Source organism: Pieris brassicae, chromosome 10 (assembly GCF_905147105.1).
Source record: "Pieris brassicae chromosome 10, ilPieBrab1.1, whole genome shotgun sequence".
NCBI lineage: Eukaryota > Metazoa > Arthropoda > Insecta > Lepidoptera > Pieridae > Pieris > Pieris brassicae.
Genome location: NC_059674.1, coordinates 10917592 through 10942609, shown reverse-complemented (window position 1 = coordinate 10942609; position 25018 = coordinate 10917592). Strand labels below are relative to the sequence as shown.

General features: G+C 32.4%; 2 protein-coding genes across 3 annotated transcripts; one reads left to right on the top strand and one right to left on the bottom strand.

The window, feature by feature from the left end:
• Window positions 1-150: 150 nt before the first annotated feature.
• On the top strand, window positions 151-9651 carry LOC123715493 (protein disulfide-isomerase). The gene is made up of 10 exons (XM_045670513.1): window positions 151-428; window positions 565-762; window positions 950-1221; window positions 1659-1826; window positions 3300-3409; window positions 3690-3810; window positions 6161-6327; window positions 7879-8044; window positions 8309-8398; window positions 8971-9651. Exons 1-10 carry the CDS (start codon window positions 281-283, stop codon window positions 9013-9015), a joined length of 1485 nt encoding a protein of 494 aa, XP_045526469.1. The 5' UTR covers window positions 151-280; the 3' UTR covers window positions 9016-9651.
• Window positions 9652-11147: 1496 nt separating this feature from the next.
• Window positions 11148-24588, bottom strand: LOC123715116 (TOM1-like protein 2). Of its 2 annotated transcripts, XM_045669948.1 has the most exons (13): window positions 24453-24588; window positions 23989-24236; window positions 21272-21379; window positions 19304-19399; window positions 18574-18675; window positions 17964-18110; window positions 16699-16850; window positions 16480-16553; window positions 16009-16077; window positions 15219-15321; window positions 14238-14325; window positions 13362-13421; window positions 11148-13099 (listed from the first exon to the last, which is right to left on the bottom strand). In XM_045669948.1, the coding sequence occupies exons 1-13, from the start codon at window positions 24505-24507 to the stop codon at window positions 12929-12931; spliced, it is 1473 nt and encodes a 490-aa protein (XP_045525904.1). In that variant the 5' UTR covers window positions 24508-24588; the 3' UTR covers window positions 11148-12928. The 2 variants fall into 2 exon arrangements, with proteins under 2 accessions (XP_045525904.1, XP_045525905.1); XM_045669949.1 differs by lacking the exon at window positions 13362-13421.
• Window positions 24589-25018: the final 430 nt, after the last annotated feature.

The window sequence follows — 25018 nt, the reverse complement described above, 5'->3', positions numbered from 1 at the left end:
ATAGAACGGTTTAACCGTGTTTCATGCTTTTTACATTTTTTTAAGAAGTATTTGTATCAATATAGATAAGTTGATGTCAAAATACCTATTCTCCATTGTTAAAATGATAAATTAAAAAAAACGTACAATTAACCAATCACAGTCAAACACACGATCGACGCTGCCACGTCGAGTGAGACAGTCGGTACGGTTGTGAAGTGGCATTTTCGGCATTTTATTAAGTTTCGTCTTCCTAGTAGAAGATAGTAAGTAATACGGACTGGAAGTCAAGAATTTCAACATGAGATTTTTGTTATCAATTTGTGCGATAGCCCTTTTGGGTTCCGCTATCGGAGACGAAATACCAACAGAAGATAATGTACTTGTTCTGACCAAACCGCTCTTTGATGATGTTATTTCAAAGACAGAGTACATTTTAGTTGAATTTTGTAAGTGTGAATGTTTTTTTTGTTATATTTCATCTACATTTCTCAAATATTATTATTTGGTCCTTAAGCAATTCTCTGTGTCAGAAAAGTGACCGGGCGGCTTTTTTGTATCATTAATTTTTTGCCTACGTCATAGATGCACCTTGGTGTGGACACTGCAAATCGCTCGCTCCAGAATACGCAAAAGCTGCTACTAAATTGGCAGAGGAGGATTCGCCTATTAAGCTCGCCAAAGTTGACGCTACTCAAGAACAGGATCTGGCTGAGCAATACAAAGTCCGCGGATACCCAACACTCATTTTCTTCAAGAACGGCAACCCTATTGAATACTCTGGTAATTATTTTTATCATATACTTCTGAAATTAATGTCGGTTATTAGTCGCATAATGTATTGTTTAATAAATATGTTACAGTTACTTATAAGTTTGAAAACATAGTGTTTAATGACATTTTTATGACTAACCGGTATGTTAGCAATAAAGAAATTCATCATTATTAAATCGTTATTTTTTCTAAACAGGTGGTCGTCAAGCTGATGACATTATTGCATGGATAAAGAAGAAGACTGGACCACCAGCTGTAAATGTTGCATCATCAGAACAAGCTAAGGAGCTCATTGCTGCAAATAATGTCATCATCTTTGGTTTCTTCCCAGACCAAACAACCCAAAAGGCTGTTGCCTTCCTTAATACAGCTGGTTTGGTAGATGACCAAGTATTTGCTATTGTAAGTGATGAGAAGCTTATTGAAGAATTGGAAGCCAAGGCTGAAGATGTTGTGTTATACAAGAATGTAAGTTTAACAATGACAATTTTTTAGGCATAATTAATTAGATTAATGAAACTCATAATTAAAACACTTATACAATATTCTTATCTTAATATACATATCCAGTGCATGTTAAATTATTTATGAACAAAGTAACAATAAAAACTGGTTTAGCTTGTCATGAATTTTTGTGGAATTAATTCTTATTTACTCTTTGATATTTGATGAACAAAAACAGCCATGTGAAAACAATTTTGGTTTTAAAGCATTAAATTTATATGTTCTTACCCAACATATTGTCATCCTTATATTTTAGATAGAACATATATTGCATAACAGTATTTTTAATACAAACTAGTAATGTACATTGGTTAGACTTAGATTGAAATGATTATTAATTTTTCTCATGCATAACTGAAAAATATAGCATACAGTATCTAATACAAATATTTTCTCACTAGTTCGAAGACCCAAGTGTCAAGTTTGAAGGTGAAGACTTGAATGAAGACATCTTGAAGAACTGGGTGTTTGTACAGAGCATGCCTACTGTTGTTGAATTCTCTCACGAGACAGCTTCCAAGATCTTTGGTGGACAAATCAAGTACCACCTCCTCGTGTTCTTGTCCAAGGTAAGAGATTCAATAAAATAAAAATTCATAAACTATCTGGTTTGCCTTTCAAAATTTCAAAGAGATAGATTTTAGATATATTTTCATGTTTATGTAGCTTAATTACTAAATTATGCAATAAACATTTTCACTTCAGATTGCTGCATCTGTCTGGAAATTATTTTTAAAGTAATATAAATTATTCATGATTTTGAATCTGCGACATGATAATTGTGTTATTCTTATCATAATAAATATTCATAAGCTTTGATATATTGTTCACTGACAGTGAACCAGGTCACGAATAATAAGACAAAAGACATGGAACTAGTTCGAAAAACCATGTGGCTTCCACGTCGCGAATTTTATGGTATTAATATACTATTATTGTACTCCCTTTATATATTTTTATATAAAAATATTTTTTATCCGCATAGTGATTACCGTTAGTTATTATTGTTACTGATCAACATTTATTACTAACAATAATTTTTATTGTAAAAACATTATCAAGGTCAAGTTGAAAACAATTATTTTAGTCCCGCAAAATTGTGATAAGATCTCATGACTGGCGAAAGTATTCAATAAAAAGTGACCTATTTGTTTAGCTTTCGATCACGATCTGTCTTCATTTTGTGAAAGTAGTGAATTTGGTCTGCGACTCACAAACTTGGGGTCGCGTGTTTGAATTATGCCTGGTTGAGGAAATCCGTAGAGAGCCGTTGTGCTTTTGATCCAAAATCGATGTATCTGTCCGATCACCTACTTGACTATTATGATAATTATATCGAAGAAGATTTGCAAGTCTCAGGTCACATAATAAACTCTATCACGTTATTAATATTACACTTAGATTCTATGAACTACAACAGTTGATTTTGTAAGTCATAAAGCTATGTCTGAAAGCTGTTAAACATTTTTTGCCGGCATAAAAATTAATATTCAAGACAAACGTTATAGGTCAATGAACTTTATAGACCATTGCCCTCTCGCCGCGTAATCGATGGATGGTAAAATACATTTACATCTTGAAAAGTACTAGGAAATCATGTAATTCGATAGAAACAAATGAATAACTAAAAACAACAGTAGTTTGTTGTTCTTTCAATATTTATACATCCTCCTTCACTGCACACAGACATGAATACATTCAAATCAGCTTCCCACACAATATTCACTTAGCGACTCGTTCGATCGTACGATGAATTATATGAAATGAATTCGAAAAGATATTTTCTCAAAACATACATGTTTTTCGCGCGGTGACTTGAACAAACACAAAACTGGTATACGGTATATCTCGTAAGTTTTTTTAGCGTTCAATATTAAGTTGATGAGTGTCGATGTGTTATCATGAATTAAACCTTTTTTTTGCAACTATTTCGTATTCGTCGGCAAAACGTCAAATCATTAAAATTTCATAGTTTATTATTCCACTCCCAGATAATTGTAATAATGTGGAACTATAATTGTAGTATTGTTTCTATTTTGTAGAAGAACGGTGACTTCGAAAAGTACTTAGATGGACTCAAGCCTGTTGCTAAGACCTATCGTGAGAAGATTATGACCGTTGCCATCGACACTGATGAGGATGACCATCAAAGGTAAATAACAATAATACAAAATCAACATGTGTTTATTTGCGTAAATTTTATTTTCTAAAAATAGGTTAAAACTCATTAAAATTAATTAAATATTTTTTTAAATTATATTATCTATATTTTATGCCATCACGGTAGCTGACTTGTTATGTGTAATATTGGTAGTTTAGGATTTGATTGTATTGGCTAAAATAAGTCATCCTGCAATGATAGTAACGTCTCTAAGGCATAGCGTATTTTCAGTTCTAAAGTATGATTGTAATTCATTTCTTTTTTATTCCAGAATCTTGGAGTTCTTCGGCATGAAGAAGGAAGAAGTGCCAGCAGCTCGTCTTATTGCCCTGGAACAAGACATGGCCAAATACAAGCCTGCATCCAACGAACTCACTGCTAACGCTATCGAGGTAAATAAAACTTTTGTGCTTTACATTTTTCACAAATTATAATGTAGGTACTGTAGCGTACGTAAGTAAGTGCGTAAGTCTGAAAATAAACATAAAAAATGTTCAACAACTAACAAAACTGATATACAAAGTTTATATCTATAAAACGTATATTTAAATTTTTTCTCTTTGTTTCTTATATATTTTTCTAGTTTTAGAAGCTATATTTGGAAATATCATATTAATATTATACATTGCCATTACTTTGTATGATGTTTGGAAATGCATGATTACTTTAAGGGTGAGATTCAGATACGGATAGCGCGAAATATAACTCTTCTATGTCACAATACAATAAATATTTGGCACACGGGCGTCATGAGTTAGCGCTGTCTCGTTTCTGAATATTACCCTAGATTAGAGAAACTGAAATTATATTGACGTGTACTTAGTAAAATCTTAGTTCGTTATCACAGCTTTCAATTACCTTGTCATGGTTTTATCGGTACACGGCTTGACGAATCGTAGATCGTAAGTGTAATAGTAAATCGTAAACATATGGTGAGTTGCAATTATGAAGGAAATCAACTCCTTGCATTTAAATTATGCATACGAGTCGAATTCCACAACCGAATGTATTGCATATTGATGAGATTTTGAAATTCCTACCAAATAGGTGTCTTTGAACCTTTTTCTTTGCTATTTAATGTCCGTTAGGGAACATTCACGTAGCTAAGGTAGAGATTACAGAGAATACGAAATTCCGAAATTTCACCTGCCCCTCTTGTCTGTTGGCTATGTAAGAAAGAAAACGTATTTCAAGTTTTCTAGTATGTAGGTACATGAGAAATATTCAGTTCTACTGCATTTTCATCACGTTATTTAAAAAGAGAACGTCAAACAGGTTTCAATTTGAAATGTAAAAACTAGAATTCGTAAGTATGGCGATCGAATGTATTTTGTATGGACAAGTGATCTCGATTAAGTTGTAATAAATATCATAAAATATTATCTATGTCTTCTATAGTGAAAAAAATAGCAATGTTGGCCATCAGCCTGTGACTCGCATCACTAAGGTCGTAAATGGCTTTTCTTTCTATGTGCGCGTTAAAGATTCGCTCGGCTCATAAAAATTGACTCCGTGTGTCAGACACAGGAGGCTGATCACCTACTTGCCTATTAGATTGACAAGTGATCATGAAACAGATACAGAAAAACCCAGACCGAAAAAGGTTATAACGGTGTAGTTTATTATATAGTAATAAAAGTATATTGAATACATTACATAAAAGTTAAATAATGAGTAAAACCGATACGCGTTATCGCAACCGACGTTGATAACATACTGTTTCTCTGTTTCAGATTGCATTTAAAGCCTATTAAAACTTACTCTTATCTTAATTATTATCTGACAGTGACCTTTGGTTAAAATATTCCGATGGCGTTAATGCGGTATCTTAAACAGTGTAGATTATTTACAAATTAACTAGGAAATATATATAGGTTATAGGTAACCAAGTAACACTTATGAACGCCAAGAGAAAATATGTTAAATAGATTCTTAATTTACTTCAAAATAAAAACAAAAATATAAATTATTAGGGAAACAATTGGTGACCTTATCGCTCACAAGCGATCTCTTTCGGCTAAACCCTAGTAAAAAAGAATTACTAAGAGTAATTCGCATAAGCAAACCAACAAAAATTAAATTACTAGTTAAAGGATACAATTACCAAACTTAATCTACAATAAAATTAAATTAAAACATATATACTGACTCCTGCGTAAAGATTAGTTGATAATTCGTTATGGTTGTATGTATCTGTAATGTTACGATTATTGCGAAGAGGTCGCAATAAAAAACTTAAACACAAAATCCACGCGGCTGAAGCTTTGGGCCGGTTGCTTACTAAATAATGATTAAGACGGAAAGTTTCAATGTCTCAATGTTAACAGTATCACACGACTAATTATAAAAATGCCTTTTGCTGCTCGTGCTTTCCCGATGCGAACACTATTACGACACGTCGATACTAAACTTGTAAAATAATTAATCTATTCCATTAATATTGCAATAACAAATAAACAATGAAATTATTAAAGTCTAATAATCCTGCATTTGTCTCATATTTCCAGATAAGAATGCAAATAATCACTGCAATGTGTTATCATTATATTGATAATTATAAGTCGAATAGGAGTTTACCATTCTTTATAGGTATAATGTTTTTCATAAAATTTTATAGGTATTTTCGTAATTAAAGTACATGCATTTTTCGCATGTATAATATTGCCAAGTTACGACCTTTTATATTTCTACTTTTATGTGTAGATCGACCAGTAACAGTGTTTATTTTATACTTCTCTACAGGAATTCATCCAATCCTTCTTCGCTGGTACCTTGAAGCAGCACCTTCTCAGCGAGGAAGTGCCCGAAGACTGGTCCGCCCAGCCCGTGAAGGTTCTGGTCGCTAAAAACTTTGATGAAGTTGTCTTTGACACCAACAAGAAGGTTCTTGTTGAATTCTACGCGCCTTGGTAAGTTGAATTTATTAGATTTACAAGACGATAAGATTTTTCAATTAAAATCTTGTTATTACAGTAATAATTGACTGTGTTAACATTTTTTAGTATTTTTGAGAATTACGTCGCTTTCTAATAGTAATTTATAAGATTTTAAACAACTCTGATTATTTAGACTTTACTCTAATTTTGGCTACTTAAAAGAATATATTCATCGCATTTTTCGTCTAATAATGAACTTAACTTGAATAACTTTTTTAATAAAAGGTTAGCCTTTATATTTTTCAGACTAGAAAGATCCATATTTCTTATGCAATCGAATTAATTCTTATTTCATTGTTGGCGTAGTTACGTGTCTCGTCATTGTTAAATGGTGTAATTTTGTTGACACAAGTGCGGTCAACTCATTAGGACTTATTCAATTAATTTTATTTTCTTATTCACATGGAGACAGGTTACAAATGAAGAATATATTTTTTTAATTATTTACTTATTTTCCATTCTTACAGTAAACTTAATTCTAATAAATAGAAAACTTATTAAATTGAAAAATAAACTAGAATGTAAACAAAACCAGAAAACATAAAACCTAAACCTTTTTATAACGAAAGAATTTTAAACGAAAAGAATTATAAATGATGCAATTATTGTGAATTCAGACAGTGTTCAACTAAATATATCCATATCACATGCAATAATATTCAGAGTGCGCAAGACATGCGTGAATGGCGCTTCTCTGAGTAATTTTTACGCGCTCGCGACACTGCAAGTCATTTACAAAAAAATATGACTAATATTGCATCATCTGATCCAAGAGATTGCTTTTTATACCTACATACACATACGTGACAGCGTAGTAAATAAAAAATATATAAAGGTTTACTTCTTTATATAAACAGACGTGATAAATCGGAACTGTTACGTTGTAAATGAGTTTTAGAATGAGACTAGCATCCCCATGTGTTTCAAAGTACCAACTTTTTGTTAGTTAAACTTTGGCAACTGTTGCCATCCTGTCAAAGTAAAATTAGGTATTTAACAAAGACATTCAATACATAGGGACGGAATATACTTACACAAATAAAAGTATATACTAGAGTGTAGATGTGCTTTTATATTGCTTCATCACCAAATGGCGATGTTGAGGGTTAGGTTAACGTTAATAAAACAGTACGTCAATATGTTTTAAAATGAAGAAAGAACAGAAAGTCTAAAACAACTTTAGTGCTAAAAAAACACAAAGAATAAAACACAAAATTCACTAACATTAGTTAGTGTGTTAGGGTAAAACTTTAAGTACTGTTTTAGTTAATACTAGTTATAACAATCCCTAAAAGAACCTTAAATATAAATTATAAGCGACCAAAACTCCTGCAATTGCATCAGGTAATTCTTGAAGAGCTTTTTTATACAGAAATAAGAAATAAATAATCAGAGACTGGATAATGCTTTAAAGCAATATTTTCTTTACTAAGAAAAAATATATGAACTTTACAACCACATAACAATATTTAGTGTTTATTTGCAAAGATGCAATGCAGTCTTAAATAAAAATAACTTTCTCAGGTGTGGACACTGCAAGCAATTGGTCCCAATCTATGACCAGCTCGGTGAACACTTTGAGAAGGATGATGACGTAGTCATCGCCAAGATCGATGCTACCGCCAACGAGTTGGAGCACACTAAGATCACCTCATTCCCAACCATCAAACTCTACTCTAAGGACAACCAGGTATGCCATTAAGCAATTAATATTATGCTGATGGGAGTAAATTGTTATTTTGTGGTAAAAGTTGTTTCTAATATATAATAATTCATGATTACATTCGTGTCTTCGATTTTTCTTTTTAAGGCCGTTCAAGTATTACGTAACAGATTTAGTGCAACTTATCCCCACCTCCTCTTCTCAGCAAAATTAAGCAAAGCTCTCAAAAATAATAGTACATAAACTTATTTCTATATGTCTTATGTATATTATGAATATTTTTTACTTTAGGTCAAGGACTACAACGGTGAGAGGACGCTGGCCGCGCTCACCAAGTTTGTTGAAACTGACGGAGAAGGCTCAGAGCCAGTTCCTTCTGTGGTAAGTATATTTATATAAAAACTACTTTGGTCTTTTTATTGAATTATTTAAGTGAAACTTCTTCATCGGCGTTGAAAAAAAATTACCGTCACATTTTTGGGTTACGCGTCACAATTTTCAGTTACGTGCCATTTTCTTCCTGTCCCTACCACCGTTGATACGAAGCCATTAATAACAAAAATATACAATTAATGAAATTCTGCAATAATCTTAGTAGTAATAAGGTAAAATATTAAGGTATTATATTTTGTATTCATGTCTATAATAATAAAAGCCTTTTGTTAGAGTTAATCTCATTTAACTTTATTTAACCAATTTCTGTAAAGTTGCATATTTCAGATCATTTTTCGAAAAATAAGGTCTTAAAGAAGTTTCACTTCTTACGTGTGTACGCACATATTCTTTCATATAATCATGAGCACTATTTGCAAGATTGGCATACAAATGCATTCTATGTTTTATTAGCCTTGCCTTGACGATACTAATGCCTAAATGCAAAATTATAAATAAATTGAGGCACTTTTATTTTGCTGCATATTTCGATTTATATTAATTAATTAATATATTTTCAGTCGGAAGAAGACGAGGAAGACGCAGCGCCTCGGGACGAATTATAAGCAAAGCGGCCAATCTCTCTGAGACTTCCATAGATATAGTACTGTATAGATGTAATTCTAAACTTACACTTAACCTGTGCATTTTATAAGCTAGACTGTTAATTTTTGTACTATGAGTTTAGGTTGTTCTTCCATTTTCGTTGTTTATGGACTTTTATAACAGATTAAAAATATTTCTCTATGGTTACACTTTATAATAAATCATCTATTACCATATTGTATGGTCTATGATATTTTCCATTAATACTCTGTCTTCGTGTCCTAAATATTTAGGGTTATGGCAGTAATTTATTAATAATTTATTTCATAATCAGCAGCAATTAGATTATGTATGTGTGTATATTTATAATTTCTGTATCATAATGTTTTTTTACGTTCCTTAGTACAAAGTTGTGTTACATCGAACAAGCGGCTTTTTAGCTTAAATCTCATTTTATGCGTAGTTAGTTTTCATCACAATTGGTTGGTTAAGTGAAATATTTGTTTATGAAATTGTTTAAGATGTTATAATGAAGGTGCTTCGAAAAGATCAAATATTTTCTCACGTTTGGTTATAAAATGTAAATATTGCTTTGAATAAAATCCGCGTCTGTTTATTGTGGATACAGAAATTGATAAATAAAAATTATTAAAATATTGGATATGTTTTTATTTTCCTACTTAATGTTGGGCTTAGAAGTTAACTTACGGATCTATTTAGACCTGATAGACCGGATAGATCAGACACTAATTCTCATTTCACATCGCTTATCGCTAAGCAATCATTTCCTGTAGTTGTAAAAAAGGGTTTCGGGGAAGACAAAAGATGTATGCCGAGCGGCATGTGGAATGTTGCGTTAAATGTGGAATCGCCACCCACCGATAGGCCTTTGTCTCCGTTGGACACAAGTCAAAATCATTTATTCACATCGATAACGATTTGCTCCCACTTTACATTAAAATAGTGGTAGATGTTGACTATCGCCCCCAAGTCTGGAAATGCAGCCGAGATTCTCAGTCGTAAGGCCAGATTTAGTCTGGCCATAAATATGGTTACAATTAAAAATAAACAAAATATTACATTTGAATTTAGAATCTGTCATTTATATAAGATTGTTCATTGCGTTTTCTCATTTTGGCGCCAATGCATATTAAAATGGAGTGTGGTGATAAAGAGAACCAAATGGCTGTGATTGCATTACACAAAGTAGGTATGGAGCCAAATGCCATCTTAAAACTTTTCAAACGCTTGGTATTGTTAAAATATATGTGTACCGGGCTATTAATAGATGCATCGAGACCTCCTCTGTTTGTGACAGAAAAAAATTCTGGCACATTTTATCTCGGGAAAATCAACCCCAACACAAGTGTATCTGACTACTGACGGGGGCTGTCTCAACAATAAACATAAATAAATTTGAGACACGATAAAAATTATTGATTTTTTTAAATTTGATTTTGACATGTGGAGAGCCTGTGCCATAAATCAATCTGGAACTGTTTAGGAAAAAACACATTTTGTATGGCTATTAAGGTTAACAATAATTTACCAAAATAATTAAAAGATCCTCCTATCTTCCCTCGATCCCTAAGAAAGATAATTAAAAATCGACTTGGTGTATTACTTTTGGAAAAAAAATTATAATAAATGATTATTTGCGTGAGACACTGTAGTTAATATAAATTTAATAACAGTTGATATGATATGTACGATACAAATAATTTAAGAATTAACTAACAATGTAAAATTCATTTAAATACAAATTTGCGCGCTATTGTATGTGGCAGAATATGCGAACTTACTATTGCAGCACCTTTTTCTTGCAATAAATTATTATTATTAACAACTCTTGCCCATTTCCCTTCCCCTTTGCCCCATGAAAATCTGTATGACAGTTTCGCAATTCATACGAATATCGTACAAATCTGCTTGGATCTATTCGAATGCCAGTACAGTAATTTACCTTATATCTAACTGTAATATTTTTTGGGAGGCCAAATTTTCTCCGTATAAACCGCAAATCCATATCGATTATGGCTAAAAAATCATCGTTAGGGCAAAATTCTGTTTTAGAGGAACACTACAATTTTAATTTCGTCTATAAATAAGAATATTCCTTAGTTGATCACAGGATAACAGAAGAAAACAGCAATTTAATTCGCACATATCATTTATTATCTTAAATACAACGATTAAAACACAAAATAACTCTTTTAAATTATTAACATTAAGCTTGTTCCATGTTTATCACATTAACACCAAATTACAATAAGTGAGATGGAATGGCTAGGCGAATACAGTAGTTATTCATTATTAAAAAAACAGCCACAAAATAGATAAATAAGGTTTACTATTTTATCTCATACACGCAAAATCTGTAATTGTGTTTAATAATAAAATTAAGTATATTTTTTTAATCTCGCTTGCGTTCCGTATCAACCTCAATTATCTATTGCGTGTTGTTTCTGGTGGTTGAATTAAAAATTCAACAAATGATTTTATTTTTTAAATTAAACATATAATCAAGTGAATACATTAGTAAAAATGTCAGCTACGGTTAAATAAAAAATTTAAATATCACATTTTGTGTACACGTACGTACTAAAGCAGATGCGTATGAAGTTTCGTAAGCTTATTTATACCGACTACGAGACGCGGAAAGCTATAATTGTCTAGCTTCTAGGTGCGAAGATAAAAAGGAGACAGGGTTGCCACAACTAAAATATAATATTTTTCGTATTTTAATTAAGTTATGGCAACGTTGACCATTCAGTACAAGTGTACTAAACAAAACATCTAATAAATTTACACGAATGTTATACGAGAAATCTTTGCTAGCATTGAGAACATGTATAAAGGTCCCACACTTAAGGCATAGTGCTTTGTATTTGTATTGCGATTCTATTTCCGGTATACATAAATTACAGAGCCGTACAATATTTCTATCATTTAGTTGAATACGTCAATACGTAGTCACTTTTGACAGTTCGGATTAATTGATTATCTATTCAAATTGTATGGTTCAGTTAAAGATATGCTCACGAAGCGCTGCTCACGTTTCCCATTCAAGAAGAGATTATTAGGTTTGTTAGATTTTAAATGTTTCGTGCAGAGATTTCGGTAGACATTTTAGGAAACATGGCGGAAGGTTGAACTTATTACACAAATGTTCTTTTAACTAAATAATATAACTAACTAGATTAAAATAATTGTTATCATAATTTTATGCAATAAATAAGTTAAAAGCGGAAAAAATGTATATCCAGTTTCGTATTTTGTACAATAAAAAAACATATTGAATTATAAGAGATTATAGCTTAAGACTCGTGCTATAAGAGAACTTTAGATTGAAAAATGAGGGTGAGACTCAGAAACTAGATTTAAATCACTCACTTCCATATGTCAAAATCCAATATATTTTTGACGAAACTTACGAGTCTCATTTCTGAATCTTATCCTAAAAGTCTCGGAGTCCAATAACGCTATATACAGTTCAAAAACAGCTGGTTACAAAGGAGACTGAACATTTTCTTGTGTGTATTTAAAAATGGAGGCTCTCTTAAAATTAATCTTAATATGTATTAAGATGGAGGTGCATATTCCGGTACATATACAATAAGAGTTCAACGACTCCTACCGATTTAAATTCATAAAACCACAGGATACCCGTTGCCATGGCAACAAGAGCCCCGTTAAACAGGAACTGGACTGAGGACAAAACGCGAGAAAATAATAAGTTAAATATATTAGTGTTTATGAAAGAGCTCAGTCCGAATTACCCTTTAAAAGATCAGCCACTCCTAAAATTCATAATTTTTTCAATAAACATATATGACATATTGCCTTCAACGATTTTCGCTTATAGATGCCTTAGAGGCGTAAAGGTCTAATGGTGGGAGTGACGTCACAGACCTAGTCCTTCGATCCGGATTGTTATAGGGCGAACATCGAATCTTGATCCTTGTTGATCTGTCGGTGCCTGGGCGTGTTATTTGTGTTATTGGCGTCAGGAAGGCTGTCTGCTGCGGCAGCTCTCTCTGCCAGAAACTTCTCGAAGTCACTGCTCGTTACACTTTCATGTCCGGCGTTGGCTTCTGTGGCGGCCTGTATTTACGTTTTTTAATACAATTAAAATTGTTTATTATATAGTAATAGGTAATGAGATTTTTAAATGGATTAATGATATCCGAAAATCAATCGTTTAAGGTCGGCAGGAGATATATGTGCTGTAGTGGTAAGCAAATATAAATAGAATGAACAAAAACAAAACATATAAGATAGTAAAAGTAATAGATTCGAAATGATACCAGTGTTATTAAGTCTATTAACAAAGAGATTGTAATAAAAAAAATTAAAAAAAAATCACCTTTTCTTGTTCTAACCAAGCTGAAATCTCATCGATTTCCCTTTGATCCATTCCCGATGGCTGTCAAAATAAATTTAAGTAAAACAAAACAAAAACAAAAATAGGTCTACATACATACTTATATTTAAATATGTTAATCAGTTATTATACTAATATATAAATATGTTAATCAGACTCCCTTAACACTCCTATGCAATTAAGTTTTACAAACAGTCAAACAAACATGTCTCTCGGTCTTTATAATAAACAAATATTGAAAAATTGTTTTAAAAGAGTAAGTTTGGAGTTTCCCATTTTTCCCCATGTGAAACTAACTTTTAAGTACGCATTTAACATTCGCTCCAACGGTGAAGGAAAACATCGTGAGGAAAATGGCTTGACTCAAAAAGTCGACGGCATGCGTCAGGCACAGAAGGCTACCTACTTGACTATTAGATTAACATATGATAATGAATCAGATACAGAAATCTGAGGCCCAGACCTAAAAAAATTATGGCGCCATTGATTTTTTTAATACCTAATTGAAATAAATGTACCAATTTTTTTTAATCTTTTCATAGGTACAAAAGCGTTGAACCATGATTAAAGGTTCCTCCCTCCCCTTCCCCTTCCCCCCTTCCCATTTACAGTTCGTACTTTTTAGTAAAATATTATTTTTGTAGAAAAAAATTGTATAAAGTACGACTTTTAAAAACGTTGGAGTAAAATAACTTCTATATAATCATGAATTTACCAGAAAATAATATGATTTTTATTAATGTCGTCAAACAGCCCATTGTACTTTTTGTATATAATCTAAAAAAATAAAAGGTATTGCGAAGTCTGTGGCGTTTAACGAACCTTCTTTTATGAAATCAGATGAGAAAGAATAATTACCAAGGGTTGCTGGGTCGCTCGTGTGTTAGCCGCCGCTGCTAATCCTGCTGTTGTCTGCTCCTCTAAGTTGTCCGCATAACTGCTTCCACTAAAGGCAACGTTAATTTGATTCTAAATTTACATTTACCACCAAAGTCAAAGGTAAAATTTAAACTATAATACTAAAAAAGCTATTTTAGATTTTTGTATTATTATTATAAAATTGTAATATTTATTAATTATTTAACATTAAGTTAATCCAAAGAAACAACTATTGGACCTAACAGACGTTGTCCTGCATGATGTTTCAAGCGATTAGTATATTGAAGAAAGTATGAAAATAGCGACTGCAGCGCCATCTTACGGGATGATTTGTAAATCTAAACCATCCAGGGCTCCACCCAAAGGCATACTAAAAAAAACATTCAAATCGATCCAGCCGTTTAAGAGGAGTTCAGTGACATACACACATACTATACTATATATGATATATTTTACCTATATTCATTATAAGAATGGCTATTTTTTTTTACATTAAATCCAATATATATAATTCTACTGTTATACTATATATATATATATATATACTTAACTTACATATATATATATATATATATATATATATATATATGTAAGTTAAGTTTTAAGTAAGATCAAACTGCACACGGTGTGCAAATTTAATTGAATTTCTGTTGAATTAAAAAAAATAGTTATTTATATATATTAACATAGTGTATTTTTTAATGTGTAAATAAATAAAACTTTTAATAAAAATAGATAATAACAAACATACATTGCAACGAACCCTAGAAGCACAACGCCTTGAAGAAGCTGTTCATTTATGAACCCCAGGTAGAACCCTTATGTAGGAGGCTCAGCTAATGTTAAGTAATAACGCTGCCCATGAACTCACATTGCCAGAGGTGCGTTGCCGGCTTTTCAATAATTAGTACGCTCTTTACTTGAAGGAAATTGGTTGGTTTTTTATTGATGTTTTCTTACCCAGTTTTGGAAGATTCATACGTGATATTTCGAGATTGCGCGAACATGTCAAACTCGTCCTTGGAGCCGCTTGGAGACTTCTCATTCGGCGCGTCTGTCACACCTATAACGTTAAAAATACATTATTATTTAAAGAAAGGTCATTGCTCGCCGGAACAGCTTTAAATGACGCTTAATTGTGGAACGACGGAGGTGATGAACCTCAGCTGGAGGAATAAATCAGAACACTCCGCATCCCGACGCAATGCCAAGGGATTAAGCCGCTCGAAAAGAGATTGGGCGTCGACAGAAATTGGAAAGATCTGGTATTGGAGAGCTTCCGGCAAGAGCTGTGAAAAGAGACTCCATGTGGGGTACTCCTTTATGCATTTGCAAGCGATAGAGTGAAGTACCATCTCGCCTTGGTGTGCACCAAGCTTCTTAGAGGCTCATTTAGAAATGACCGGAAATTTGAACATCGTTTGAGTTGATTGAAGCGCTCTTCCAGCACTTCGGGACAGTGACGAGCGAGTGCAGGTACCGAAAAAGGCGCGTTAGGACTGGAGCCAACTCAAGAGCACAAGTGCATAGCACAATAGGGAGGATGCCATATGCCCCCCTCGATTTAATTAATAAATTTATCATCAAAAATATTCGCATGAAAAACCTTAACATTTTACGGTATTACTTTTAATACTTTGTCGGTATGATTTTATTTTTCAAATATATAATTTATTTCTTCAATACTTTAAGTATATAAGCAAAAGTTATGATCAGAAATACATTTATAACTAAATTTAATTACACATACTTAATTTAGCAATATCAGGAACATCGTCACTAAGATCGATGAGTGCGTCCTCCTCCTCTTTCTTGGGGGCTGAAAGTGAAATTTGAATTTAGAATAAAATAAGACAATACAAGAGTGAAATTCAAATTAAATTCGAAATACCTTTGCAGATTCGAAATTTAAATATGAATGCACTCAATGCAAAATCAGGGGCTGGAGACAAAATCATTTTGCGACAAGCGTGACCCACTAATTCCAAATGTCTGAAAATGGTCGTGGCAAAGAGTGACCTGTGAGTGTGATCATAGTCGAAACGTGATTTTTCTCTTAAGCCCTAGGACACGCCACAAATCAGACCATACAGCAATGACTAACTATGGGTAATAATAAAAAATGAGAAAAAAATATCTGTGGTCATTGATCAGACAATGATAAGTACATTTTTGCTCAGTATGACTTATGATATTCTGACCTGACCAGATATAAACTTACGTGATACAGTCCCAGGAACTCCCATGGCGGCACCGAGAATGGCCGATGGCGTGGCAACACCTGTAGCTGCGTTTCTGTATTGAAATTAATTAAATTAATAATCGCGTTTTGTTCAAGTATTAACATAATCGTAAAAAATATATAGGTTTGGTATATTTGTTCAAAAAATATTAAATTTAATACATTTGACGTTTCCATATATAGCAATTTTTATCTTACCGGTTGCTGGTTAGGCGAGAGTGTCTCAGGAGTAAGTTGTGTAACTGGTCGTTAGTTAGCAATAGTTGAGCTGTCAAAGGGCACTCGTCGGATACACGCCCCACTAATTCAGCAACACGACTTTGCATCGCACGGAGTGTGTCTGCCAACTCCTAAGAGTATAATTTTGGTAATTAAGTATATCAATTTTTGCGACTCAAATTTAATGATTCAATGAGAATTTTTGAAGTTATACTTCTTTTGGCGCGTTAGGGAAAAATGATAAGTTAAATTTTTACGATGCGCGGGCACACCGTCACAAAAAACCGACACCCTGATGTTAGATATAGCCAACATTTAAAATATTTTTTTTTTGTGATACTTAAATAAATTTTATTTAACCGATAATGCGTTATAAAAACATTCAATGTGTTTAATCCAATTTTTCTATTGTTAGTGTTGTTTTTTCTACAAACGTAGAATAAGACGAAAGTAAAAAAAATAAAAAGATTTTTATCTTGTTACTCCAAAGAGGTATAACTTCTAACGCGAGTACAAAAGTACACAAACACATGTTTTTTTTGTTTTAGCGACACCTACACCAACTACGACGACGATGCCGTCATAATAAGTGGACGCTGTTTGCAACTGCTTATATATATACATCTATTCATCATTATTTGTGATCTAACCCTTCTGGCTAGAGGTTAGACTGATCGAGGACCTCCGTAAAGGTTGAAGGAACCCCACATTGCTAAAAACACATTGGCAAACACAATAAAATTCAGCATTCAAAGTTATAATGATAAGGTTATTTCATGGTGTGGAAGAGAAAATAAATAATGTATTCAATTCGAAATGTTCAATGAACTCAATATTTCTACTTGTATTTGTATACTTTCATGTATTTTTATAATTATTACCACACAACAAAGAAAAGTCAATGTTCTCAAAATTATTATTACATCGAACAAACAATCTGGCTGTGTTTAAACAAAAAAAACTATGCAATGTCGCAAATGATAGTGGGATTATTTTTTTTGTACAAACAACAAAAGGGAATTATTTCTGCATCTGTTCCAGTACTTGCTCGCTTGCAGAAGATATATTAAGGGTTAATTAGTAACATATAGATGTAGATTGCAAGAAGTGCTAAGGTAATTTACCAAAACAAAAACAAATAACAGACGCCATACAATAAAACAATTAAATTGAAACAATAGAAAGCTGCCTGAATATATTTTTGAAATTGTGTAAAATTAATATCGGGGTGAATAAATACGTACATCCAGCAATTGTATGTCAGATTCGTGATGCTGCGTGTAAGGCTGTGCTGTCAGTTCGTTCAACATGTCATTCATAACTGTCATGTTGCCCTCAACCACGGATAGATCGGCCCGTAGCTTGCTTGTCTGACTCTCTGATAGGGTCACCTGTAATAAATATAACATAAACATATAAATCATTTCATATAATAATAATAATTTCTTAAAAGATACGTTAGAAAAGTAGGCCGGCAACGCACGCGCGAGCCCTCTGGCATTTAGTGTCCATGGACGGCGGTATCACTTAACATAAAGTGCCCGTTTTCTCATCTGCACTATAAAAAAAATTAAAATAACAAGACAAAACTGTCAAGAATTTTATCGTTGTGAATTGTGATAATGGCAATATATAGATATAATAAATTATTATGTCCATATATTATAACTATTGGTGTAAGAGTTGAGACTTATCGTTATGTATTTATATTATATTGGATAGCAAATATATGCAGACTAATTGTAAAAGATGGTCTAGAGTTATCCGTGTTTCTTATAGTGGCTGCCATGTTTTATCTGAAAAATATCGTAGCCATAGTAACAAAAACAGCACTACCTCTACTACTATACGTACCGTGCCAGTACTATTTTCAAGCGGCATTCGAATGGGAGAGCTCGGCGCCAAGATGTTACGCTGAGGAGAGCCAGCCATTGGCTCGCCACCGTCAGGAACACTCTGATAAAATAACCCTTTTAACTAAACTAATTCGACGGATTTTTTAATACATTCATCCTCGGCCACATAATTATTTTTGGACCATAGATCGCTATATCCTAGCACACTTTCTAGGTGATTGGTATGTATGGTATGTATGGTATGTCAGACTTCTGTTCAAGTCGATTTTTGTTTCTAAATATGCCAAATCCATTCTATATAAATATCTGCATCTCCCATTATTATTACGAGTAATACATGTAAACTAATGAAAGGATGTAGCCACCCCTCTTGTCAGCAAAAGAAGGCAAAGCTCCCAAAAATAATAGTATATAAAACGTATTTTTTTGTAGGACTCCTTGAAAATGCTTGCTGATGGCTGAAGTAGGTGGAATCGCATGTTTCTAGATTTTTTCACTAGCTGGTAACAATAATGATGCTAAGCTCAAAACTCAAAAACGGCTGGAACAATTTGAGTATTTTAAAAGATAGATTTATTTTAATAAGTACCTAATTTTTTATTCGGAAAAGTGAACAGTCTACCATAGCAAAAGGTTCCATAGAGCTGTATGTAGCTACTAAAAGGGTAGGCTCAGTAAAAAAAATATTAAGGCGAAAAAAAAGTTCGCGTAGGCAGTCGTGTACTCACCCGTTGCGGCGTAAATATAGGTGCCATAGCGTCCAAGTCGGTCATAGGAAATTCAACACCCTTGGTCCGTAATTCGTTGTACACTTGTACTACTCCCTGGAAAAGATATGTTTTATTATCGTTCATTAACGAATTAACCTAATTATCAGCATAAAACCCGGTAAAGAACGAGCAAAATAGGGTTAATCTGGGGCGCGATCAAAATAGGGTTGATCTGGAGCGTACAAGGTAGAATTCGATTGAGGAATCTTGTTGTCCTCTGCCCCACTTCCATATAAGTCAAATTTAGGCAATTACTGCAGAAGTAAAGACAATTTTAACATATGGACAATGGACTCTGGGCACAAACAATGCATATAATATTTCAAAACAAAATTGTTAAACAGTTGTGCATTCAAAATACTCCATAAATGAAAGACGCCGGAATGTGACCTCATAGAAAAAATGCACATCGTTGTCATAATTAATTTTTACCGATTTTAGAGCGAACAAAGAAATTTCCAAAGCCTGAAATCGCTTAACACAAAGTGTCGACACTATTTCTTGTATGTATTTCGTACGACTGCTGGAATGAGTGTAACATAACACTCAATCCTTGACAATGCGGACAACTTGGATCAAATATCAAGTGTATACATTGAAGCACTACAACCTCACTCGACACTTTATTATTCCGAATAATCCAGTCATAAGTTGCAAGCCACTGATTATTAATTATATATGCAACTAAATACGTATAGGATTAATAACCATTTTACGTGTTGGATGTCACGCAGATGAATCATTAAACAATGGAATGATTTTATGTAAACTTCCTGAGTCAGAAATGCTTTCGCAACATAGTACGCTTTAGAAAAGCCTCACACAGAAATAAAATAGGATCGATCTTATCGCTAAAATTACATCGTCCAACAACAGAAGTATATCACACCAATTAAATAACACTTAACGAAGTTATCGTTAACCTTATATGATAGATAAATAATAAACGAAAATGTATAACATTGTGTATTTATTTACCAACCATAAACTATAGAATACAAAATGCAGTGCCTTTTACACACGATTTATCTGATCCACTGAAGTCTTTTTTTTATTTGGACTTTATATAATTATTTCGACTTCTTTATATCAGGATTGCAAATTGTTTTATTTACATAACTCTACATTTCATGTTTTTTTAGTAAAAAACTAAGTTTCCCGCCGTCTACAATTTGATACTTATCCTAATTTTTATACCCTCTTTAAATAATTGGTATTGCATTTAATATCATCAACTCAATACACACTGGAGTGGGTCGGACAACATACAATTTGTAGCGTTTCAAAAGTGGCATTTCCACTTCCGTAGAGATAAACGTAACCGTACTCTTTTTTTCATTGTTGCGTAATCCATTTAGACATTTACTTTTGGAAAACTATATCTATCTAGGACAAAGCAATCCTCGAGCGAAGTTGATAGACGGGTCAAGAAGGCGTGGAGCAAATACTAGACACTATATATTCATATCTTGTCCACCTATACATATTAAAAGAAAAACTCTGGACTATATTGTTATGCCAACTTAACTTTATGCTTGCAAACCTGGACGTTTACCAAAGACATAGTTAACAGAATAAATGTTTTCCAAATCTGATGCTGTTTAACAGTCATGTTTAAAGGCAGGCGAAAATGGGAGTTGGGAGGATTCATCACAAGAGTTAAATTGGTGGAGTGGACTCGCCAAGTAAGGGAACTTTAGAAAGGGTTGAAGGAGGCCCATGCCCTATTTACAGATTTAGTAAGTAACCGAACCAACCTTAACTTAACCATTATAACGAGCAAAAACTAAGAAGAAAAAAATAAATAGGTAAGGAAAATAAATACGAAAATATTTGAGCAAAAAATGTTTTTTTTTTACATATTTTTTCTTATAAATACGTGAACAATGTGGCCAATATTGCAATTACAGAAAAATAAAAAGTTACCTGCAATTCCGGTTGATTTTGAAAAGCGTCCGCCCAGCATTGTATGAGGCTCAAAACCTTTTCTTGTACAACCGTGGGTGGGTCATTTTTTGGGCCAATTAATTTTACCTGAAAATTAAGCTTACTTATTACTGAAACGATTCGTAAACTACTAGGCCTAGCAAGTGGTCAAACGGTTCAGCTCGCATATGAAATTGGAGACATAATAAAATTCATACAATCGACGCTGCATGCTCAAAGCGACCACGAGTTGCATCTTGCCTGCAACTCGTGCAACTTATGCATAGTTATGTGGCTTGCATCACATAACTATGTATAAGTTTTTCGTCAGAATGAGTCTCCAAAGATCATTCCTTGTCATGTCAAAGGCCTTCTTCAAATTTCGATTTGCATATTTCTTTATAGTGAAGAAACTACTCACAGAAAGTGATTTAAATGAGGTCACGAGATAAAATAAAATTTTCAATCAATGATTGATACTGCCATCAAAATTTTCAAACAACGTTAACGTGCTATCCTTAACCCTGAAAGTTCAAACGTCTAATGGGATTTGTATTGATGTTTGCAATTAAATCATCGCTCCGACGATAAAGGTCAAACTTCGTGACGTAACCGGAATGCCCTTTAGTACATGTGTCAGACACAGGCCGACTGGCTTATCACCTTGTCCATACACTATACCCAATACACTATCATCATCAACCAATTGTCTTTTATAAGTGATATATTTGTATATGAAAACTTAGTATCTAGTACACTAGATTTAATAATGTTACAACATTATTAAATATTATGCAATAATTAATAGAATCAACAAAATCATTAACGCTTATTATTTAAATCAAAAAGTTTTATTACCTCGCAATCTTAACTTCATCAAACATTGCTATGTAACAAGGTCAAATATCTTAATGGTTATAACACATATCAAATCAAATATATATAGATATTTATACAAAAAGTATTTTGATTACTTTTTGTCATTTTAGTAAAGTAATTATCATTTCTGTTCTCAGATTAAAGAACAAAAGTTTATTTAAATTAATATTTGTTTAAATCAAACTAAACACACACAACAATAGAAGCTAAAGTCCTACCCACTTTATAATAAAAATGAACAAGTCTTATTTCACTAGAATACTCATATGTCTTCTGTCAGTCTGTATTACAGTGTAAACAGGACAAAAAAAATTGGACAAAAAAATCAAATTGATCTTTTCTTATAAGACTCAAACTAGTCTGATTCAGTTTTTATGAATAAGGCGAGGAAGCCCCACTTAGCCACCCCACAGGCTTGCTTCATAAAGCAGATGCCTTCTTAAGCTGTGCACAAATGCAAACTGTGCCCCAAATAAAACAAGACTTAGGTTACCCAGAACATAATATTGCTCTGTTAAAGATATTGTTCTTTTATGTAAATGAAGCAGTTATAGAATGTCATATTATCTCAGATGACATCATAAAGGGGTACTGTGTTAGTTATTAATGTTTAATATTGACTATATTGTTTATTTGGCTACTGCTTAGTGTGGGATAATAAAATAATAATATATAAATAAATTACACAAAATTATCAAAAGCAAATTTAATTTTACCTAATATGTATTAATATAAAAGTTTTTCATAATTATTTTATCATTAAATCCTATCAAATCACTGTAATAATTACATTTTATAAACCCACAAAATATTATCGTGCATGCTTGTTTTACTGCTTGCATTATTCCACTTTATCATTGCAAAACAAAAACATAATAAAATTACACATTTCATAGATTTTATTTAGTACTGATAAATTTGCAATATCAATAAAGCAATTCAATTCAATAAGAATAGATAGTTTTTAGAGGCATGTGAATGACATCTTATCAGATTATTTATTTTTATCTTCTTTGATAATACCATATATCTTAATGTTCTATCACCATCTTTGCTTCATATTCACAAAAAAATTACAATTTATAAAGCCAAGAAATATTTTCAATAAGAATATGATGTTTTATTCTTGCAATTTACCAAATGAAAGTAACAATGCTTACTTAGCATTATCATTGCCATAATACTCAGTTGAAAGAAGGTTCAGTTCTAGCCACTACGCTAGAAAAATTCTATGGCTTACTACCATGTAATGAGAGTATATTTGCATGTCTTGTATGTTGAGTCATTCCACATAGTACCATGTAGTTAGTGAATATAGTATTTATTATTTTAATAAGAGTAAAGAGACTAATTATAAGTAAACAGACCTAACTAAAAGTATAGTGCTTTATACACCATACAATCTAATTTATTCTTAATCTATTATTTATTGGAAATAATTATTTTTTAATTATACACTGATGGTGCAATATAGATTCTATAATAATCTTGATAACTTTTAGAATTAAACTTGACTTCTGGTTTAAACAGTTTAGAGCAGTGTTAACCTAGTGGCACTAGGGTACGAGATTTTTACCCCTCATTCGAATATTGGCTGTGTGCCTCTGTACTTTTCTTTCTTCGTCAGGAAACCACACTATAATGAATCCAGGGTGTTTCATCAATTTCTGAGATGTAAGAATGTGACTTTAGTAGAACCCACGTAATATTATTCTGGTTTTATTTAAACAACATTGAAGGAAGTTTGTATTTAATATGCACAATAAATGGCCAAGGTGAACACCAATACCTACAGCAAATGACTAAGTACCAAGGTTAGATCTATTTGTGGTACTCACCAACTCAGATATAAACTCCTTATTGCACACAAGAACATGGAAAGGTCTTCCACAATTTTTAACACAGCTCTCCAGGACAGTTAAACTGTACATAACAATTGTGTAGTTCTTCCCAGCACTTTGGGTCAGTCTTTTTCTAATTGCCTTAATGGCATCCTTAGGTCCATCTGCACTAGTGTTTATAATATCACATATTTCCATATTAAGGGCCCAATTTTCTGAAGGAAGGGATCCATCTGTAGCTTGTTCTGAAATAAAGATTTCACTTAGTGAAAATAAATGATTTGTGAAGTAAAATTAAACGATAATCAAATGTTTAAGCTATTTGTTGTTATTGTGAGTAGAATAAAGTGAATGAACACAATTAATTAAAAAACTAAAATTTTCCTGATTAAGTAATGCGTAACAGCAGAAAATGAGGAAATTCTTATATTCTTTAAGATTATTTTACATTTCAAACTTACCGATTTTTTGGCCAACCGGTGTGGCAAATGGATTTCCTACTCCAAAGAAAGACATTTTAGCCTTTTAATAAAATACCTTTCTAAATAATAACAAGTAAAAATTATTTTCACCGATTTCACTTGTCACCTTGTAAATAACAAAATGCAAAGATAAAAAATTTGATTTTTAAAATTGGTGATGTCAGTGTCAGGTCAAAAATGACAAAATGTAAATGTCTAATTTACTTTACTTAAAAAAATAGAATAATATTTATCTACTTAATTATCTCATTTTAATGGTTTTAATTAATCTAACTAATTTTCTAATTACATTTTAAGCTGTATGTAATCTGTGGTTAAAATTATCGGAAATACGATATGGCGGGAAGGTTAAAAAATTTGCCGTCTATACAATTAATTCACAGTACTTACATATGGCTTTTATCTGCCTTTTTTTATTACTTTATTTAAATGCTTTCAATTGCATAAGTACTTTATGATGAAATATATGATCTTAATAGCTTTTCAATTTTTGAAATGATTGGCCATGGGCGAATAGTGAATTTGTAGGGCTCTGGGCTATTACG